This window comes from Balaenoptera musculus, chromosome 9, assembly GCF_009873245.2.
Source record: "Balaenoptera musculus isolate JJ_BM4_2016_0621 chromosome 9, mBalMus1.pri.v3, whole genome shotgun sequence".
Lineage (NCBI taxonomy): Eukaryota > Metazoa > Chordata > Mammalia > Artiodactyla > Balaenopteridae > Balaenoptera > Balaenoptera musculus.
The window spans coordinates 56,889,139-56,911,504 of NC_045793.1; the positions used below are offsets into that span (position 1 = coordinate 56,889,139).

Genomic DNA, 22,366 nt, shown 5'->3' on the forward strand with positions numbered 1-22,366 from the left:
AGATATTCTATGATTTACACCAACACAAACAGGCAATCTACACTCTTGGAAATTTCAAATTACCTAAATTTTCCATATTAGCAGCTGGGTTCCAATAAGGAGTTCTAGAAGTTACAAATGTACTCTAAAACAGTTAGTTGAAGAGGGGAGGTTGTGGGTAAAACCTTTTTTAGCTAAACATAGCTTTCCATTCAAGGCAATTCTACTCTTAAGAGAGAATGGAAAAGAGAGCAGATAAACAAGTGCTCTGATCAATCTTATTTCACTCCCATCATTTGACCATCACCGTCCTTATGACATTAGGCCTCTGCAGCCAGACTTGTTAATGCTTCTCAATAATTGGTCTGTGGTTAAAAACTAAATCTTTTTAAGTCTTAAAACTATTCACTAAACATGGACCAGCCTTACCAGAGTTTTAACTTTTTTTTGTGCCATGAACCTCTCTAGCAATCTTGTGAAACTATGGATCCCTTCTCAGAATGATGCTTTTAAAGAAAGACATAAAATATATAGGATTGCAAAGGAAACCAACTATATAGAAATAGTCAAACTTCTTTAAAAAATTTTTGTGATGAGTAAAGAAATAAGATCTAGCAGATCTAATAACTATAATACCATAATGTCAAAGTAGTGATGAAAGTTAAAGATATTTCAAGAGATCTGCAACATCTATAACGGGATATGAAAAGTATCTGTGATTTCTGTTTGCAAAATCATGAGTACTGCTAATACTAGTAATGGTTTGTTGACTAAATTCATAAGTAAAGAAAATATTAAATTACAGTTTGAAATAAGTACAAATAAAGATGGAACTTTTTTCCCATCCAAGTTCCTAGATTCCTAAATTATACTCATTGAACCACACACTTTACAATCTGTGAATGCAGACTATACTCTCAAAGATAATTTTAATGTGAAAAACTCAACAACACAGATTTTAGCTTCACAAGTAGAGTTTAACATGAGTCCTCCAGCCTTTTAAACAGAACTGTAATATACATAAGGGAAAGTATGTTTACCCCATCTAGTAATAACAAAGTACGTGGTCAAATTACAGGTATCATATAGTTACGTCTCCAGTTACAATTTGAGTTGATTCTTGAACACAGGCTTCACAGAATTTGACCAGTGATACACTCCCAAGACCCCTGCTTCGTATTACCCTTATCTTAAAGCCAGATTCCCCGATCTCAGATTTTCTATTTAAAAAGAAAAAAATAAAAAGCTTGTTAACCTAAACTAACAGAACTAGTAACAAACATCCCTAATTAGATTCTGGAGAGGAAGCAGGAACCACCTTGAGCCAAAGAACAAAATTTATCCCTCAAGGACTTTATTTTGGACTTCCACACAGATGCAACTATGTGGAACCAGATACAAATTTATCAAACAAATATGTAATATTTAGTAATTAGATCAAGTTACACAAGCAGTCTTTCATATTAATTATTTTTTAGGAAAAACAATTAGTCATTGTCATAGATCTCAATTTCCTACAGACAGTACTTCCAGTTATTTCAAATATATTTTCCTACAATATAGCTCCATCATTGCTAAATATCATCATACCAAAACAATAGGATTCTCTTTTATCCAAGGCTTTAAAGGTGAGTTTATTCCCTACCCACCCATCCTCATCCTCACACATACATACATTGCCCAACAAATGAATAATCTAAGGCTTCCAAGTATTTCACTGAGCTTTTATACTTGCAGATCTATTACAAGAGTTGAATACTCTGAACTTACTTGCCAAGAGCTATGTATGCTCTTAAAATTAATACCTGGAAATTGTGTTACTTAGAATCTGCCAATTACCAAAGATCCCCCCCAAACTAATGAGCCTGATTTCCTTAAAGGAAAGGAAACCAACTATATAGAAATTTATAGTTTTCCTTTATCCATCATAAAACTATTAGGAAATTTCTGAAATGCCATTGGATTTGATGGAACCATTCAGTTAAAATATAAAAACCGTAAGTTAAGCTGGCTGTCTTTTAAAATTACACACTCAAAGAAAAGTACACTGGGAGTTGTTTCATAAACTTCATTCTCTTCAATGCTTTTGCAGTTTACACTGATGTTTCACATTTTAGTTCCTTGCTGTCTTTTTCATTTTGATCTTCGTTTGTATCGGATAACTGGGTTTTCAGGGGTGTGAATCATTGTTGTATAATTTACAGTGGGAAAATATCCATCAGTGAGATCAAATTCATATAAACGAAGCATAGTGGACCAAATTGTCTTGATTTGAACGTAAGCAAAATTCTCCCCAATACAACGATGACGCCCTGTAAAAGAAAACATTTCGATAACAGTCGGTTGAAATTCTTTCTCACGTCTTTGAGCCTGGAGTGATAAAATTTGTTTATACAGTTAAGGTGAACAGCAGATATACAGATATTATAGTAAAAAGATGACACAGTCTTGTCACAAGAATGTAAATAACTAATAAAAATCCCAAGAGATTTTTAATGTCTGTTATTAGGGGAAACAGCATATGGGTAATTACACAATCATTTTTCCAATTGTTTTTTTGAAACCTAACATCTATCTAGGTTAAAAATAAGTAAGGTTTGAAACATACAATGATAATCTAGTTTGGAAATATTCTAGAATATTCTTAACTTCTGTCCCAAGAGAGCCATAGTCAAAAGTTAATATGAACCTTCCAATCAAAACTTTAAATGCCATTACAAATGATAATGGAAGAAAAAGAAATTTAATAAACTGAAAATAGCAACACATCAAAATTTAAAAGGTCATATCATACACGTGTAAAAACTGACAAGCTGATTATAAAATGAATACAGAAATGCAAAGGACTGGGATATCCAAAGCGATCCTTAATGAGACGAACCAAGTTGGAGGACTTAAACTGACTTCAAATCTGACCTCAATACTAAGGTTATGGCAACTGTGATAATGTGGTTTGCAATAAGAAATCGTATTTAGTCTTCCATCTTGGCACAGAGCTCCTCAAACCTGTGGAATTTCTTAAGTGAAAAGAGCAATAAAGGTCAAAGAGGAAAAGAGCCTTTTGTTATTCATAACAAGCCCCTTTCAACCACACTTGAGTTTGCTAATGAGGTGACTAGACTGCCAGGGGAACCAATCACGTGATTAGAGGGTTGGAACTTTCAGCAATACCCCCCCAACTTCCAGAAGAGAGAGGGTCTGGAGGTTGAATTAATCACCAATGACCAGTGATTTAATCAATCGTGCCCTATGTAATGAAGCCTCCACAAAATCCCTACAGAAGTACAGGGAAGGGACAGGACAGGGGACAGTGTTCAGAGAGCTTCGAGGATAGTAAACATGTGGAGGTGCTGGGAGGGTGGCATACCCACAGAGGGCCTGGCAGCCGTGTACCCCTTCCTGCTACTTTGCTCTATGCTTCTCTTCAATCACGCTATTCCTGAGTTGTATACTTTTATAGTAAACCAGTAATCTAGTAAATAAACTTTTCTAAGTTCTGTAAGCCATTCTAACAAATTATGGAACCCCAAGGAGGGGATCTAGAGAACCTCGAATTTATAGCCAGTTGGTCAGAAAAACAGGTGACAACCTGGACTTACAATTGGCATCTAAAGTGGTGAGGGACAGTCTTTTGGGACTGAGCCGTTAACCAATGGGGTCTGCACTAACCCCAGATAAAAGCCAGATAATTTTCAGTTTAGAAATGGGGCAGAATTTGGGCTGGAGAACTATTGCCCCTTCCAACTACTTGAACAATCTATGACTCTTTTATTGATATTTATATCATATACCGTTACTGAATTTCTTTACTAAATAGTTATTAAGATCTGAAGTTCCCAAAGGACTTTATACTTTCATTTTTGTATGGAAAAGGTGTGACCAATGACAAAAATGTCATGTCACTTAAATGATCTCTTTGGAAAAACAAATAATTCATAGAATATAGTTTAATCTGTACAAAGTACCAATGAATGGAGAAATTATTGGAGGAACGAGTCTGCCTGTGTTATTTTAGGATCTTAATTGAAATGCAGAGGTTTGCATACCTATGCACAACCTGTCCAAATTTAAAGACCATCTTATCATCAGGATATATAGGCAGAGAACCAGAAAGTTCACTAACAATCCAGAAAAGCTTCCGTGCCATTGCTCTTTTCTGAAATGCCGATTGTCTCATCATACTTAGCCTGAAATAACTGCCCAAATGGTGTGCTAACTCCAATGGTTCTTTAAAACAGAATTCACAAAGAGCTTTAAATGCTATGATAAGGGAAAATAGGGTGGACTATAAAGATCGGAACTGATAAAACTAGATGGGTTAGAAGGTGATACAACATTACAAGGATTCACAGAACTACTTCCTTTAGTACAAATGAAATATTTTTTCCAACCTGAAAAGATTACACTCCTACAGATGTTTGCAGGAATGTCCCTATGAGGAAAGGGAAAGATATTTGTAAATAAAATTCACATGGATTATTCTGACAGGCACAAATATGTTATCAGAACAAACATTTCAAGTGTCAAATGTAATCATCTTACCAGCTCCAAATGGCACATAAGCAAACTTCTCTCCTGATGCTGGATTGTCCTGTAAGTAGCGATCAGGATTAAAGTCCAGACGTTCTACCCATGAGTCTTTAAGTCTTTGGTTGACAGTGGGAGAAACACACACCTGATGTCCTGGAGGAATGGTATACCCTGCCACAGTCTACAAATGAAAGCAACACATTTCACTAGATAATTTAAAAATATTCTAACAAATAATCAGACCATTGAGTAATAAAGCATTAATATACATGAAATATACATATATTTTTAAACTGGCTACATGATAGGCCAGTTAAAAATTATTTTAACTCAAGATGATTTCCAAATAACACACATTGGGCTGGAAGTATATACACAAATTTTAAAAAGTGATAATGCCTTGGGCGTAGGGGTGGGATTTCAAGGAACCTTTCACAATCCAATTTACACACTTCCACACTGTTACAATTTTTTACAACAATACATATGTTATTTTAAAAACCAAGAAAAAAATATACTTCCATTTAAAAAAACCCTAATTGTTATATTAAAATGTCGGGAAAACAGATGAGCATGTATACTGTCTGCAACTATGTAAAAACATTTATACATTTAAAATATGTAAAACTGAAAATTATGTAGAAGTGATTATTCTACTTTTTTAATTTAAAAAATTCTCTTTGATCTTATGATATTTCTTTTTTATAAATAACAGTTGGGGGCACAGAGGAAAAGATCTAGCCAGGAGACTCACCTGAGGAGTTTTGGCCATTCTCATCATGGTCATTATAGGAGGTCGAAGTCTTAATGTTTCTTTTATGCAGCGATCAAGAAAATTTAGATCCTTGAGCTAAAAAGAGAAAAAATTTCCCGAGTTTTCCAAATATTTAACATACTTCAACAGGATACAAACAAGTTCAGGGTAACTGGGAATATCTTGTTTTATTACTGTCCCTGGTCAGTAAAGAAAAAGAAGGCAAGATAACAGATCACTCTGAAGAATGGCATGGTAAGGACCTTCAAAAATTCACTCATCTAAAAAATGAAAACATTAGCAAAAATCATCAATGTCAGCTTTTTCGAAACCTATACACAAATGTTTAGAGCAGTGTTATTCACAGTAGCCAGAGGGTGGAAACAACCCAAATGTCGATCAACTGATGAAGAGATAAATAAATGTGGTACAGCCATACGATGGAATATTACTTGGCAATAAAACAGACTGAAGAACTGATACATGCTACAACATGGATTGACCTTGAAAACACGCTAAGTGAAAGAAGCCAGTCACAAAAGACCACATATTGTATGATTCCATTCATATGAAATGTCCAGAATAGGCAAATCCATAGAGACAAAAAGTAGATTAGTGGTTGCCAGGGGCAGGGGAAATGAAGCATGACTGCTAATGGGTACCGGCTCTCTTTTGGAAGTGATGTAAATGCTCTAAAATGAAATTGTGATGATGGTTTCACAATTCTGAATATACTTTAAAAACCAGTGAATTATATACTTTAAGTGGGTAGATTTTATAGTATGTGAACTATAGTATGTGAACACTTTAAAAGTTACTAAAATCAGGAATGAAAGAAGAGACATCACTATTGACCTAATAGAAATAAAAAGGATGCTAAGAGAATACTTTAACAATTGTATGCCAACAAATTAGGCAACTTAGATGAAATAGACAAATTCCTCAAAAGACACAAACTGCCAAAACTGACTTAAAAAGAAACAGAACATATGAATAGACCTGTAACAAGTGAAGACATTGAACTGGTAATCAAAAAACTTTCCACAAAGAAAGCACAGAGGTAGATGGCTTCACTGGTGAATTCTACCAGACATGTAAGAAAGAAATAACACCAATCCTTCACAAAGTCTTCCAAAAAGTAAAAGAGGAGGGAGTGCTTCCAAACTCATTCTCTGAGACCAGTAATACTCTGATACCAAAACCCGTCAAAGACATAACAATAAAACTACAGACCACTATGCTTTATGAATATAGATGCAAAAATCCTCAAAAGAATACTAGTAAACTGGATCCAACATTAGGACATTTCAGGGAAGGCTATGGGGAATTTTCTAAAAATAAAGAATCTAATCAATTTAATCTCTAGTATATAGAAAATCCCAAATTGTCCCCTTTAAAAATTAGCCACACATACTCAGTGTCAGAGGCAGCAATGAAACTGAAAATCCAACAAACCTGGTCATAAGTTAAGGGAGGCAGATTCTCTCCACAGACTCTTTTCTGTTCTAAGTAACATTTTTCTTGAAGTGTTTTGTCTCTGGCCAAAAAGAAGCCCATCCAGGCGCTGGTAGTTGAGGATGTATGCTGCCCTGCCAAGAGCAGTCCAATAAGCATGCCTGCTACTTCATCATCTGTCAAAGGATGCCCATCCCTAAAGAATGGACCACATACACAAATTTAACATTTGGCAGACACATTTCATGTCTCAACCTCTATATAAAGGGTCAAAATGAATTAATTTTTCTCTTGCATTTGCCCATCACAAGTCAGAATTTTTTTTTTTTCCTTTAGGGAAAAGAGGCAGACCAATAGAAAATATGATACTGGTTACAAAAGACTTCATTGAGGCTTACTAGCAAACTTTTCACCATGCACAGTACTGGGATTCCAGTAAGGCACAGGATCCCAGTAATTTATGTCTCATCCATTTAAAAAGTTCAAAGGTCATAGCTACTAATTTTGCCAGCATTATTACTTTTTAAATGTACATATTATTTAACTATGTTTTAATGTGTAAAAACTTTCCTGCTTCAGTTTAATATGTGACCTGAAGAGCTCTTACTTGTAAGTAGAATCTAGTAAAGTTTGGAGAATGTCATCAATTTTTTCTCCTGATTCTCTGCGTTTCTGGATTGCCTTATAGAAAATATTCTTGATCTCTCGATGAGCTCTGTCCCTGCGTCTGTAATTCAAACATGAAAATGACTTTAAAAAAATAAGGTAATACTTTCAGGCATCAAACTGAGAAAACTCAGAACCAAGAGAAAAAAAAGAAGCCATGAGAATCTTATATTGTTAGGGATTTCTAAGGTCCTTAAGGGCAGGAAATGTGTTTTAACATACATATCCCTGATTCTTTACATACTACCTGTGTTCTAACTGAAGGTCTAAAATAAGACTCAAATGATTATTCCTTTATAACCATTTTCCAGTTTAAGAGAAAGCAGAATACCCTTTTACATTAACATGAAATTCCAATTTTAACCAAATGAATTCTTGAAGCAGACAGAGTCACTCTGGTTCTTCTACAGGATTTAGCATTAGAATAAATCCCCATTTTTCACCTGAACAGAAATGAATCAACAAAGGCACAGACAGACTATTAATATGCAAGACACTAAGCTACACATCAGGTCCTATGAGCAATGTTTCTCTGTATCATAGATGATCCCTACTCTTAAGGAGATAACAGAGCTGTCAAGGAGACAAAGAGAAAATTAAAGAAAGGTACTAATACTTCAAATCAAACTTCACAATATACTACAAATTAGTCAAATACTTTCAAACAAGTGCTTAGAAGGGCTGTATCACTTTTAGGTAGAGTTGAGAAACCCTCCTGAGTACAAGGAATATGTGAGATAAGTAGGTTTTAAAATATTGGAACAGACAGACAACAAATTACCTTTCTAATTAACTGAAACTTACCTTAAATAAGCTCACTGTGTAAAGAAATATCGAATGCTTACAGAAGAACGCAGGCTCATAATCTCCCCCAATTTGTTGGTTTTATATTTAATTTTTATCTTTGTTAATACAAAACAAACCAACACTACAGTAATTAAAGTGAAATGACCAAGTATCGTTTCTTTATCCATACCTGAAACTAGGCAAAGGGAGCCAGCCTGGTAAGAGCCAGGCTGCGTGGCTAAAACCTCCATCCAAATCTGCATACAGTTGTGCCACCTTCTCATTGAGTTGACTTCTGATTTCCTTTCCATGTAAACAATGGCTAGCTGTTAAAATTATGAGCTCAGAAAGAGCTTCAAACAAATCTAGAGGGAAAAAGATCATTCCCATTATTTTTGCCAAAAATTCTTTTGAAATGTTCTGTTTTCTTAGAGATATAAAAGTACTGTGAAGGAAATGAGAATAAAAACTTAACTCAGGAACCAACAAGATCCTATTCATACCATCAAAAAAAGCCTATAAATATGTGGCTACAACAAAGAGAGGCAAGAAACCAAATGATGGGAGGCACCCCACCTCTTTGGACAGCCAAAATAGATGCCACAAAGGTATCTAAAACCTCACTCATACTCATGAGCCCTTCATCTTGAAAAGAAAAAATGAAGATAAAAATGAATGTGGTTATCTAAGTTCCAGATCACAGTATAATAAAGGCAGTAAAAAGGTTATTTAGTGCATATGGGGACAATAATAAGGTGCTTTCCAAGGAATAGCAGTCCAAAGACTGAAGAATGGATTATTCCCCAGGTCAAAAGTGGGAAAAAAACTGAAAAGTGGGAACTCAAAAGTCAGAAAACAACTGAAGTCTTGACCATACATAAAAGAAAACTGTAACCACCAACTTGTATATCCAAACATTAGAGACAGATCCATCAGGCAAGCACATCTGGATGACACTTTAAAAGTCATAACAATTACCCAATCAATATCCTGTTCTTTAATTCCATGTTCACCAAACGAACTTCCAGTTATCATTTGGCTTTCCAATTAGATTGCCAAAAAAGAGAAGTTCAGCAAATATTCTGGGGTTCTTGGTGCCATAATTATATCTCACTTGTATTTATTCAGTTGGCGTTCTAGTTCATGCATCAGCTTCTTGTAGAATAGGAAATATGTCCCATGAACTTTGGGTATATTAAATAAAACCAGGTTCTGGACCTTTTATAGAAGCTGAAGACCAGACCCAGAATGTGGTGACCTACACAGAGGTCTTACTGCCCTGTAGGCAGATGTTGCTTCCTGCTGTGAGTATGACAATTGTCTCTGAAGGTGACACTTACTGCAGTCCAATATAAAAACTGGATTCAGAGAATCCAAAGAATTTTAAGTTACATTCAATATACTCCCTATATAATGTGAGGAAGCATACATTTTTTAAAGATTTTTATTGGGAACAGCTAAAATCACACTTTTGGTGGTACAGTAAGCTTATGTATTTAAATTTACTTTTTTCTTGGAATAAGTCATTCCCATACAATATGAGAAAAATAATGTAATACACATATAATTAAGTCATTTAGACTTCTACTTGCCCATTGGGAGTTCAAAATTTTTTATTTTATTTATTATCTTAAAATGACCTTGAATGTAAGTTTTACATTCAGTTTATTTCAAAATTCAATTATGAATCATTTTTATATTATTCACATAAATAAGCCAAATAATACACACATTAATTAACCCATTTTAAGGTTTTGCTAAATGAGCAGCAATACAGTAAGTCCCCTACATACGAACAACTTCTGTTCCGAGGGTGTATTCGTTAGTCCAATTTGTTCGTAAGTCCAACAAAATTAGCCTAGGTACCCAACTAACACAATCCGCTATATAGTACTGTACTGTAATAGGTTTATAATACTTTTAACACAAATTATACATAAAAAACAAACACAAAAAATAAAGAAAACATTTTTAATCTTACAGTACAGTACCTTGAAAAGTATAGTAGTACAGTACAACAGCTGGCATACGGCACACAATCGCATCTTTGAAAGTTCGCAACTTGAAGGTTCGTATGTAGGGGACTTACTGTAATCACTTCCTCTCGGGTCTTTTAACTCCACAGTAATCATAACATGTTCATTTCATTAAATCTAAGATGGTTTTACATATGGTGCAGTTTGCTTTTTTTTTTTTTTTAGAAGTGGTCCCTGATCAGATTCAGGGCCAGTTGCTTCTCGGAATGTTTGGTGATATTCTTTTTAAAGTTTAATTTTTATTTATTTATTTATGGCTGTGTTGGGTCTTCGTTTCTGTGTGAGGGCTTTCTCTAGTTGTGGCAAGTGGGGGCCACTCTTCATCACGGTGCGCAGGCCTCTCATTATCGCGGCCTCTCTTGTTGTGGAGCACAGGCTCCAGACGCGCAGGCTCAGTAATTGTGGCTCACGGGCCTAACTGCTCCGTGGCATGTGGGATCCTCCCAGACCAGGGCTCGAACCCGTGCCCCTGCATTGGCAGGCAGATTCTCAACCACTGCGCCACCAGGGAAGCCCCTGTAGTTTGCTTTTTACACACACACACACACATACACACACACACACACACACTCTTAAGATTTCTAGTCACAGAAAAGTAGACATATTAGGACAAATGCAAAACCAAAACATTTTACTTACTTTTTTCTCCACTTTCTCCCCAACTTTGAAAGTACTCCTTTGTTTCTTTTTCAATTATAGAAACATGCTGTCTAAAGTGGGCTATGTTAAGACCACTTTTTAACATTTTCTTCTGTTCCAAGAAAACCTTCAAAATATTAAGGGTATATAAGAATTAAAACACAATTTTGTTTTATCATAAGATTCATTTGGGTTATTATAACTCTTTAACACTCAAAGAAAACAATCTTCTGAAGAATTGAAAATAAAAATAATTTTCTTAACTACACACCAGATATGGGAAATTTAAAGCATCTATGCATATATCTGAAGTAACACGTAGAAGACACTTGCTACGCAGGCCCAAGACAAATGATAAATTAGGAATCCCACTTCCTGCCTTCCTTTCTATACATACACGCTTTCCCCACTCCTGACTCCACGGCTCACTAGTCCTATTCTGTTATATTCTAGTCTTCCAACCCAACCCAGATGCCAACACAATCTCCCAAAAGTCCATTATGCTTTGCTAATATTTTTATCCTCCTTCACATATTCTCCCATCTATTCCCAAATACCATTCCTCACTTATGCTACCTTTCAAAAGTTTAATTAGAATGTAATACAGTCAGAATAAATTCACACTAAGACAAAGAATGGTTTTAGCCCTTTGGGGCAGTTCTATTTTAAGAATCTGATTAGCTGTGCGGAAAATTAATAGATACATCCAACCAGAGAGATTGCCCAAGGCTCTTGCTTTTGGTCTTGAGGAGAGCTATTCATTCGCCCACACTTCCTCAATCCCCAGAAGCAACACTCAATGCCAATTCTTACCTGCTACACTAGGGTATTGGGTAATGCATGGTACGTTCACAGCCAGAGCCCACACCAAGTAATTGGGCTAATTATCTGATTTGCATTTTACATCAAATTGCAGCACTTTAATATTTGACTCTGGGGGAGGAAAGAAATCACACAAACTTCTAAAGCCAACAATCTCTAGCTCAAAAGAGCTCTTATGCTAAAATTTCAGGTGGGAGTAGGAAGGTAGGAGGCCCTCCTGATGAAATAATGGGATTTTTCTTCTTACTCGCTCAAATCAAATCCTAATACGCTAAGTTCTCATTGATTCTATTTCTTTGTACAGGAAGCCCTTTAAAATTGCTAAGTCCATGCCAGCAACTATAAGACAAAATACCCATTCTTCGTCAGCTACCCATGGTTTTCCTTCTTTTAACTGTCTCATGATTCTTCAGATTTTCGAGTCAAAGAATAAATTGCTTCTCTACTTTAGATATATAATTTACACTACTAGCTATAAATGTGATAGTATAGATTTGTCTTTCTTCAAGATAACAGTGTCACCTACTGGATTAGGCACATCATAGGCAACTCCCTTCCCAAACACAGGTGTTGTCAGACGACTGTAGACATCTTCTGCATTCAAGTCTTCATTTTTACTATTAAAAAGCAGTGCAGCAGCGTCACTCCCCAGAAGGTAGGTAAACGTCTTGCCCACCATGGTAAAACTAAATACAGGTCCATACTAAAGTGAGAAAAGTACCCATAGTGATGTTACCAAAAAATCCACAGTCTCAAATAACAAAATAATACATTGCTGAAAATTAAAACATTCATAAACCTTAATACAATTCTTCCCCCAGTCTTTGTCCAAATTATATTCATTCAGTTGCAAATAAAATATAAATAAAACTTTCTACTCTGCTTTTTTCACTATTTATGTTGAAAATATTTTCTATCTTTTACACAGACATCATATGTTAACTGTTCTTTCACTATTGTTGATGTGTCCATTTTTTACTTACTATAGATAATTATATAATATCTCTGAGAATATAGATTTTTTTCCCTTTGGTTAAAGATAAATTTACAGGAGTAGCCAAAGGATATGACCTTTCCTACAGTACTTGCTATATGAAGACACCAGAAGTTTAAGAAGTTTATTTAGTTATCAGTGTTACCACTATCTCACCAACACTGAATGATTTCATTTTTAATTTTTTGTTAATCAAGTTATGTGTTAAATGCTTCGCTTTGCAGTTTTCTGATTACTATTGCAGACTGTAGGCACTGGGGATACAATCATGAACAAAAATACTGTCTGTGACTCATGAAACTTAGTCTATTGAAAAAGATACAACTTGATCAAATAATCACATTAACAAATGTAAAACTGCAAATGTGAGAAGTACTACACAACAGAAAGCAACTCTGCGATGAGAGAATGATCAAAGGAAGACTAAAAAGAGAAAAAGACACCTGAGCTGAGACCTGAAGGATGGTAGCAGTTAGCCTGATGGCTGAGCATGCACAAAGGTCCTAAAGGTGAGAGAAAGAGAGGGAAAGGATGAGATGAGGGCAGAGTCTGGTAGGGCCGAGACCATACAGAGCCTCGTAAGCCATATTCAGGAAGTTTTATCCTTGCAAGCAATGAAATGTGATGGAAGATTTTAAACTGCATGGGAAAGAGACTAATCTGTGCATATTTTACAAGAAAGATCCCTCTGGCTCCTGTATGGAGAGGAGAGAGGGACAGGAGCTAAAGGAAAGCCAGAGGACCAGTGAGCCTATTACAGGAACCTGATGATGAATACCTGGGACAAGGTAATGGAGGAGCAGTGGAGATCAGAAGCAGATGGATACAGAATTATTTTGAAGAGAGAATCTGCAGACTTGGCAATGGATTGATGGATGGAGAAGTATCAAGAATGACTCCTAGGCCTCTGGTACATTGCAAAACTGGGAGAACAATGGTGAGAGAAGCAAATAGGACAACCAGGATTGGAGAGAGAAAGATCAAGGGTCAGACTTTAAAAATGCTGGATTTCAGGTGCCTTTGGTCAACTAAGAAAGAATCATGTGGAAGTTGGATATCCAGGTCTGAAGATCAGAGAAGAGACCTGAACCAGAGACATTAATTTGGGTGTTATCTATATCTGGCTACTAACTGAAGCTGCAGGTAGAGACAAGATCATCTAGGAAAGAATAAAGGCCAAGGACCAAACCTCAGTGAACCCCAACAGTAAATGGCCAGGCATGAGCCCACAAATGAGTTAGAGAAGAAGTAGTCATAGAAGTAGAAGAAAAAATGAGAGAAGCCACATTTAAGGAGGGAGTGGTCATCCCTGACAAATACAGCTGAGAAGTCAAGTTCATTGGATTAGGACATGGAGCTCATTAGTGAAGGGGCTAAAAGACAGACTAGAGTGGACTAAAAAGTAAGTAAGTAGGACGTGTGGAAATAGGGACTAAGTACAGACAACTCGCTGCAGGGGGAGGGACATGAGAGGAGACTGAGTGGCTAAGGGAAGCTTTGGTCTTTTTAAGTGGGTGACCTTTGAGAACTTTCCAGAGAAAATGGGAAAGATCTAGTTGAGAGAGAAGTCAACTATAGAGAGAAGAAATAATAGAAGAAGGTTCCTGTGACAAAAGAGGGATGGAGAGTTTAATCTCCCATAGAAGGCAAAATAGTGTAATAAAATCAAGGTGACAGCATATAGTGGGCTAGAGCACAAGATTCTGGAGCCAGACTGCCTAGGTTCAAATCCCAGCTCCTCCACATATTAGCTGTGACCTTGGTCCTACAGTCAGACAAATTAACATTGCTGTGCTTCAGTTTCCCTCACCTATAAAATGGGAATCATAATAATAATGCCTACTTCACAGAACTGTTGTCAAGATTAAGTATATATATATATATTTTTGCTATATGTACCAGATATATATATATATATATATATATATATATATATATATATATCTCATGTCATCATATATTATATATACATAAAAGAAAACAGTGCATTGGCCATCGTAAATATAATGTAAGTGGTTTCTATTATTATTAGTAGTATCAACATCATCATTAAAAGCACAGACTTGGGTATCAGACCATGTATTAATCCTGGCTTGGTCACTAGCTAGCAGTGAGCCCAAGAACAAATTAAATAACCGGTTTCTCAGTTTTGTCATCTATAAAATGGATATACCTGAAAGTATTTTTGTGGAGCTTCAGTGAGATAATATATATAAAGCACTAAGTACTACACAAAGTTAAGTGTTTTAGAATTATTAATGTAATAGGAAGAAAAGAGAATACTATTTTATATATATATTGCTATAAGTAGATTTGTATGTTTGAAATTGGGAACATGAGGGAGTTCCCACTGGATGGTTTTTAATCTCTCTTTACAGAGGAGACAAAGTCATCTGCTTTAATAGAGAGAGGTAGGAAGATTTAGAAGTTTCAAAAAGTGAAGGTTTGAATAGTCATTGTGCTGAGTGGGAAAGTAAGCCAACCACAGAAAGATAATAGGACTGCTGAGCAGTGTTCAAAGTTCATTCAAGGTAGGCAATCACGAAATGAGAAGGACCTAATCTGGTACAAGGAAGGAAAAATGACTATTAGGCTCCCTCCAAGGTTGGATTTTTACCAGGTAAAGCACAACGAACAGCCAGGGGCAAGGAAATTTAAGGTACTGGCGAGAGGGTAACTGAAATGATAAACCATGGTCCCAAAGTGTAAAAAGAAGGAACATAAAGAAGGCTGCTGGAGCAGGAGAAAGTAAGTGGAACAGTGGACTGGACCATCTAATGAGGTCAAAGAATGGTTATAATGGAAGGAGTTGGACAGGCTAACCAGGAGAAGTAGTTGTGGTCTGAGAATAGGGTGAGAATTAATAGGCTGAGAATTAATACTGTGGAGGTAAAACAGGTAAGAGTGACAACAAGTCCAAAGCGGCACTGTGGAGCAAATGGCTGAACTGGTACGAGAAAGCTCATCGGGGAGGAGAGGGGCAAAGGTTTGAGGGGCCACAGTGCTGTGTGGGTCACCCAAGTGGAAGTGAAGTCACAGAAGACATGTAGAGCAGGTTAGAAAATTCCACAGACGCATGGTTAAGAAAAAGTAGGGTCAATCAGTATCAATTTTAACTATGATCAGTGAATACAAAATTGAGGCCAGTGGTTTTTAAACCATAGTTGCCAGAACTAGATTTCCTCAGAGATCATCCCAGGACATGGAAGAACATAAAAGGGTCTCCAAGGCCCCTCCAGCTCTTAAACCAGAGCAGCTCCAATTTTATCAGTTTCCTATACTGGGAATAAGCATAAGATTACACTTTTTTTTAATGTTCTGCCGTTTAAAAGAAAATTGGAAAAGCACTCATTTCTTTTCCTCTAATGATTTAGGAAGACTTACCTTCTCGTATGCATTTTCTAGGAATTCAACTGGACTTTTCCCAAATGCTATAGCATGTCCAAGGAATGGAACTGGAGAGAAAATGTAGGGTGGACTTTTCTACAAGAGAAAACAAAACAAAAAAAACCTTCCAGTTTACATTTCCTATTACAAAACATTGTTTAGTTTCATGACTAAAAAAAAAAAAAAGGAACTTGTCCTTAATATTAAAAAGTTACCAAAAGATGAAGCACCAAAAGTAACTTAACAACAAACAAACTGCAAATACCTTAGGAGAATAGCCATAGTAAAAAGAACAGAAACTCAAAACCTAGTATAAGATAAACGACTAGACAAACACCAAGGCGTTGCAATTATAAATGCTGAACACTTTCTTAGAATATGCCCACTATTATTAGTGGCTCTAGGCAACTATCCTGATCATTAGTAGAAAAACCCAGAAAAGTCAAACTATGGTTTCTTCACCACTTATTTCTACTACCACTCACAATTTTAGTCCCAAAATCTTGACTAAAGAAGGTAGGGAAAAAGACAAAGTAACGTGAGGGAAAGAAGGGAAATGTTTAAGAAGCTACACTGATCAGTAAACAGAACACATTTCATGCTTCTCTCAACAAATGATCTAGATCCATTGATTCCACACAGAGAGTAGATCAGTTCTAGCAGGAACATTTTAGCACACACTATAAAAGGTACTTCAGATGCCCCAAAATGAGACCTGCAGATTACAACATCAAGCCTCCTGGAAATCAAACGTGCAATGAAAAAAAGGATAATACTCCTCATATCTTTCGTGGTCTCAAATAGTAAGGAGCTCTACAAACTCACTCTTTGGACAATAGTAGCAACAATCTTAAAACACTAAAGTTACCTTTGTCTTTCCAAAGACAAATACCACGTCCTCAAAAATACCACGTCCTCAAAAATACCACATGTAGGAAAAAAAACCACTGCCTCATGCCTGTTATGGTTCAAACAAAAATAATTTTTAAAACTACTTGGTCAATAGTTTGTATATTCCATTGTCAGTAAAAGGGTCGTTTTAAAAGCTACTTGGGGGCTTCCCTGGTGGCACAGTGGTTAAAAATCTGCCTGCCAATGCAGGGGACACGGGTTCGAGCCCTGGTCTGGGAAGATCCCACGTGCCGCGGAGCAACTAAGCCCATGAGCCACAATTGCTGAGCCTGCGCGTCTGGAGCCTGTGCTCCGCAAGAAGAGAGGCCGCGATAATGAGAGGCCCGCGCACCGCGATGAAGAGTGGCCCCCGCTTGCCGCAACTGGAGAAAGCCCTCGCACAGAAACAAAGACCCAACACAGCCAAAAATAAATATAAATAAAGAAGAAGACTGTAGAATAAATGTACCTTTAAAAAAAAAAAGCTACTTGGTTTGTCTGGCTAAGGATGCCTTCATCAAATATATTAGGGAAGCACGAAGCTAGTGGTCAGTAAAGCCACTAAGTTAAAGGATCTGGTATTTTATTAGCATCATAGGAAGTTCCCTACAACACTCCAGTTACTCTCACTCTACCAAACTGAACGTATCTCCTTTCACACTGATGTAAATCGCCATTAGGGGTAATGACACAGCCCACAGGACACTGAACCACACAAGGGTAGCCACCAGGATGACGGCCAGCAGGGCCGAAGCTGCCAAAACCATCACCACCAGGGCCCCCACCAGGCCCGAAACACCCCCTGCGGCGGCCAGCACGGCCAACCGGACGCTCAGCGCCACAGCCACCGGATTCGGCCGTGGCCATTAGGGCCACCAGTGCCTTGGCCAACACTGCCAGCACTACGACCACAATCGAGGCAAGCACGACCCCAGCCAGGACCAGACACGCGGCCACCACCAGAAACGCGACCGACATCGGGGTGCCCAGCAGCAAGCCCAGCAAGGTCAAGGCAGTCGCGACCGCCAGCGCCACCAGCATCAGTGCCGCTGCCACCCTCCCCCACCCCCACCCCACCCCCAGCCCCCAGCGCGCTCGCCGCCACTGCCCAGCCCAGCACCACCGCGGTCCCAGCCCCCCGCTAGCCCTTCGGTCGCCCTAGTCGCAGCGTCCCCCTCCAGAACCCCTGGGGGTGCACGTACCGCCCCAGCCGGCAGTGTGGCCAGGTGGCCGACGGCGAGGCGGAGCAGGTAGACCAGGCTGAGCGTGAAGGCGCAGGCAATGAGTAGCATGGATAGGAGGTTGCCGCCTGTTACTTGCTCCATAGCCTGCCCCAGCACCGACCTGCCCGCTTGCAGTAAGCCCAGCATCACCATCCCGGCCGCCACCCCCGCGTCAGTTCACCGGAGACGCTGGAGGCCGAGGTCGCCCCGGCTCCTCCGAATCGACGGAGGGAGAAAAGCCGGCACAGGCGTCGGGCGACGACCCCGACCCGCAGGTCCCCTACTAAATCCAGCCGCACCCCCCTACTCCCGGCTCCCTCGCGCACCACCCTGTGCGTCACAGAACGGGGCGGGGCCTGGATCTGGCCGCGCCCCTTAAAAAGGACCTCCACAACGCCGAGGTCTCCTTAAGCCAGGAGAGAGGACCTGAAGAAGAAGGCGGCACCTAAGGCACGGGTGGTACAGAGACAGAAGAGTACGTAGGCTTAAAAGGAGATCACCCTCTAAGAATCGCGGGCCACCGGAGCACGTGTGTCCTGGGTGCGGGGCGCCAGGACACGGCGCCGCGATGGGACGGGCGGAAGGATCTCTGAACGAGGGTAGCGGCGGCGTCGCCGGCGGCGGCGCGCGCTTTGTGATTGCACCGCGTGCGGCTGAGGTGATCTCGGCTTATACCGCGTCAGCGGGGCGGGTGGATGGAGCGCCGCCCCCTGCCTGGGCGCGCGAACGCACGGCGTCTGAACCTGTTTGAGGGCCGCGTCCTGGCCATTCGGAGAGACAGTTACAAATACTCGCGAAAAGAGAGATTGCGAAAGACGCCGTCTATCCACAGAAGGTTGGGACGCCGAGGTCAGTCCCATCTCACCCCACGTAAAACCAGTCTGACAGGTATTGAAGTGCGGACATAAAGGTGACAAGTCTTGGTTGTTGGGTGTTCTGCCTTCTCCAGAAACAGGTTTTACAAGCTAAATTTGTATGTTATAGGCCGTCGTGACCTACTGGAGGCAACATTTCCCAAGAACGCCCCTTGTTCTGACCGTTTAGGACCAGAAAGATTTTGAAGCGGGAGTTCAGTCCTCCTGCTACAGTCAACCTGATCTCATCCACTCCGGTGGTTTCAAAGAAGCGTGTATATGAAATGACTGCCAAATTGAACCCTCCTGTTAGCTGACTGTCACGAGCCCCTAACCAGATTCATTTCTTTATTCAATCGACCTTAAGAGCTGGGTACTGTGCTAGGCATTGAGGATACAGAAGGGAATGAGAACTGCGAGGCCCTCGGGGAAGGAGCAGTTAATAGCCAATTGCCTGTTCTGACACCTCTGCCTAGAGAGCGGATGCTCATCTCATAGTTAATGCAAAACTAAACTCATAAGTCTCCGCCCACCTCGCTGCCAACCTTCTCCTCCTGTAATGCCTCTGTAGGAAGGGCACCGCTGTCCACCAAACTGCCCTTCTCCGCTGTGCTTCACATCGAATCAGACACCGAGTCCTGTAATTCCACCACCTGCCTTAGGTCAGGCCCTCATCACTGCTTGTCTGCATTACTGCAGTAGTATGCTACCTGGTCTCTGCTTCCGTGCTTGCCTTTGATCTGTCCTCCACACGGCTGCCATTTCTTCTATCACTAAAGCTGTGTTGCAGTCGTCTCCAGTCGGTTTCCTCTATTACAAGATGAACTTGAGAATAGGGATTGTGTCTTTTAATCGCTTTTATATTCTGCATTTATTCTAATACATAGCAGTTCACAAAGTGTGGTTCATGGACTTCTGGGGATCCCCAGGACTCCAGGGGGTGTATGCAAAATCAAAGCTCTTTATAATAATACCATTATTTGCTTTTTTACTGCTGGAATTTGCAGTGATGGTGTCAAATCAATAGTAAATAAAACTTCTGGGGACTTAGCACAAATCAATGGCAAGTGGCACCAAACTCTAGTAGTCATTATTCTGCACGGCCATGCACTTGCAGTAGAAAAAAATTGCTTCGCTTAAGAAGGTCCTTGATGAAATTGTAAGCATTAATTTTTTTAAAGGTCAGCCATTGAGTACATGTATTTTAACTAGCTGCTTTTTTCACAGAATGACATTTTTGCTTGAAAGAACAAGTGACAAACTTTGATCCTTCAGATTTGTGTATTTGACAGATGCTTTCTTTGAAAATGAAGTCAGCCTCTCCTTTAAAAGAAAACCACTGGCAGTATTTGTTGTCAATGATAAAATTAAAGCTTTCAAGTAAAAATTAAGAATTTTAGAAAACATATCTACCACTATGAACTTGACAACTTACCAATTCTTGAGACTTTTCTACAGAGAAAATTTAGTAACAAGCGGAGTTTGTATAATAAAAAATGTCAACATATTGAATCTTTGCATAATTAAGAGCCAGTATTTTCAGAGGTACAATGCGAGATGTTACAAGATCATGCGTGAGTGAAACATCCATTCAAAGTACAACTTAGACCAATAGATTTGTATATAACAATACAAAAAGTTCATTGATACAGTTTCAGACTCTACATGCAACTAACTTTTAAGATACTACCACTTGTGAAGAATAGCTATAATTATCTGAAAAAGTTACCAAAATATTCCTCCCTTTTCCCGCTCTACATCTGTGTGAAGCCAGGTTATTTATTTATTTATTTTTTTAGAATTTTGGTAGGAACTTTATAAATTTATTTATTTTTGCTGTGTTGGGTCTTCGTTTCTGTGCGAGGGCTTTCTCTAGTTGCGGCGAGCGGGGGCCACTCTTCATCACGGTGCACAGGCCACTCACTGTCGCGGCCTCTGTTGTTGCGGAGCACAGGCTCCAGACGCGCAGGCTCCGTAGTTGTGGCTCACGGGCCCAGTTGCTCCGCGGCATGTGGGATCTTCCCAGACCAGGGCTCGAACCCGTGTTCCCTGCATTGGCAGGCAGATTCTCAACCACTGCGCCACCAGGGAAGCCCAAGCCAGGTTATTTTAATGTACTTCAATCAAAACAATATAGTTAGCACAGTAGATTGAGAGCACATGAGAATTCAGCTGTCTTCCATTAAGCCAGGCATTAAACAGATTTGCAAAAATCTAAAACAATGCCACCTCTCTCACTTTTTTGTTTTTGAAAATATAACTGTGTTCATAAAAATGCATTAACATGGGATTGTTATTTTTAATAAATTAATAAACATTTTCATTTCCCCACTTTAATTTTTATTACTATAAATATTTATAGATATAACCCACTTTTTAAAAAGTTCTTTAGAGTTCTTAATTTTTAAGTTTGTGAAAGAGTCCTGAGACCAAGAAGTTTGAAAACTGCTGACCTAGAGTGTGATATGTGGGGTTTTCAATTTTTGTTCTCTGTGGAACCAGTTGCATACCACCAGTGCTACCCTCCTGTGAAATCATTTAAAATCAAAACCTGTTATGCATTAAAACTTCAAGGTAGTTCCATTGTATAACCATAGTTTTTGTTATTTATTTATTTTGTTGTTGTTGTTATTTTAATATGAGTTTTCCAAGGTGATGTTTCAGAAGCACATCATAAAATGAAAAGGGAGATTGTTGCTTCACCGTGGATTCAACCCTACTATTATCTTATTAGTTGAGTACGGTAATTCACCTTTTTCGTATGCTGCGCATACTTCTCATCAGACCACTCTTTTAGTATTATTGAAATTAAACTTGGTTCCTTATTGTGATCTAAGAATGGACTGAAATGCTGGGTGATTGATAAACAAAGCATCTGTGATCAAAGTCAGGTTTCTTTGTTTAAATATTTTTAATGTTTATTTAAACAATAAGATGCTTGGCTGAAAATAAGCTAAGATCATTTCTTAAAAGTTTTCTTCCCTTTTTGTAATCTTCCTCTTATATATTTGGGAGGGGGAGGAGGATTATATTAAGTCGACTCCTGAATCAGTATAGATTGCAGCCATTTTTCCAAAGAGCTCTTCCCCTCTTTGCTCGGCCTTGAGCCTCTGCTCACTTTCCCATAATTCCTTAGTAAGATGATGCTCTCTGACAGAAAGGGTGTTCCCCTTAAAATACCCAAAACCACACTATCGACGTATGACCTTACCTTTAGAACTTTGTTGAAGGATTATAGGTAACAAAATAAATTTTGCTACCCAAGAGAAAAACTAAAACCAGATGCTTAAATATGACTATTTCTAGAGTCAAAGGAAAAGAACAAAACAAACATTTCATGGGGACTGGGG

At 38.7% G+C, this 22,366-nt stretch overlaps 1 protein-coding gene across 3 annotated transcripts; it reads right to left on the reverse strand.

Moving 5' to 3' along the window:
- Positions 1–876: 876 nt before the first annotated feature.
- On the reverse strand, positions 877–18,772 carry LOC118901012 (lanosterol 14-alpha demethylase). 3 transcript variants are annotated; one of them, XM_036863964.1, is made up of 10 exons: positions 18,142–18,508; positions 16,046–16,144; positions 12,194–12,370; positions 10,846–10,972; positions 8,361–8,535; positions 7,326–7,445; positions 6,719–6,914; positions 5,264–5,359; positions 4,522–4,690; positions 877–2,291 (listed from the first exon to the last, which is right to left on the reverse strand). In XM_036863964.1, the coding sequence occupies exons 1-10, from the start codon at positions 18,313–18,315 to the stop codon at positions 2,113–2,115; spliced, it is 1,512 nt and encodes a 503-aa protein (XP_036719859.1). In that variant the 5' UTR covers positions 18,316–18,508; the 3' UTR covers positions 877–2,112. The 3 variants fall into 3 exon arrangements, with proteins under 3 accessions (XP_036719859.1, XP_036719861.1, XP_036719860.1); XM_036863966.1 differs by lacking the exon at positions 18,142–18,508 and adding an exon at positions 18,663–18,772 and having other exon boundaries at positions 883–2,291; XM_036863965.1 differs by lacking the exon at positions 877–2,291 and adding an exon at positions 2,302–4,411 and having other exon boundaries at positions 18,142–18,483.
- Positions 18,773–22,366: the final 3,594 nt, after the last annotated feature.

What these genes read in the sequence shown, in the direction of transcription:
- LOC118901012 (XM_036863964.1), bottom strand. Translation starts at nt 18,315, where the DNA reads ATGGTGATGCTGGGCTTACTGCAAGCGGGCAGGTCGGTGCTGGGGCAG. An exon ending in CCACACTGCCGGCTGGGGCG is followed by an intron (nt 16,145 to 18,141) that starts GTACGTGCACCC and finishes TTTCTCTTGTAG; the next exon opens with AAAAGTCCACCCTACATTTT. An exon ending in CTCCCTTTGCCTAGTTTCAG is followed by an intron (nt 7,446 to 8,360) that starts GTATGGATAAAG and finishes TTTGAATTACAG; the next exon opens with ACGCAGGGACAGAGCTCATC.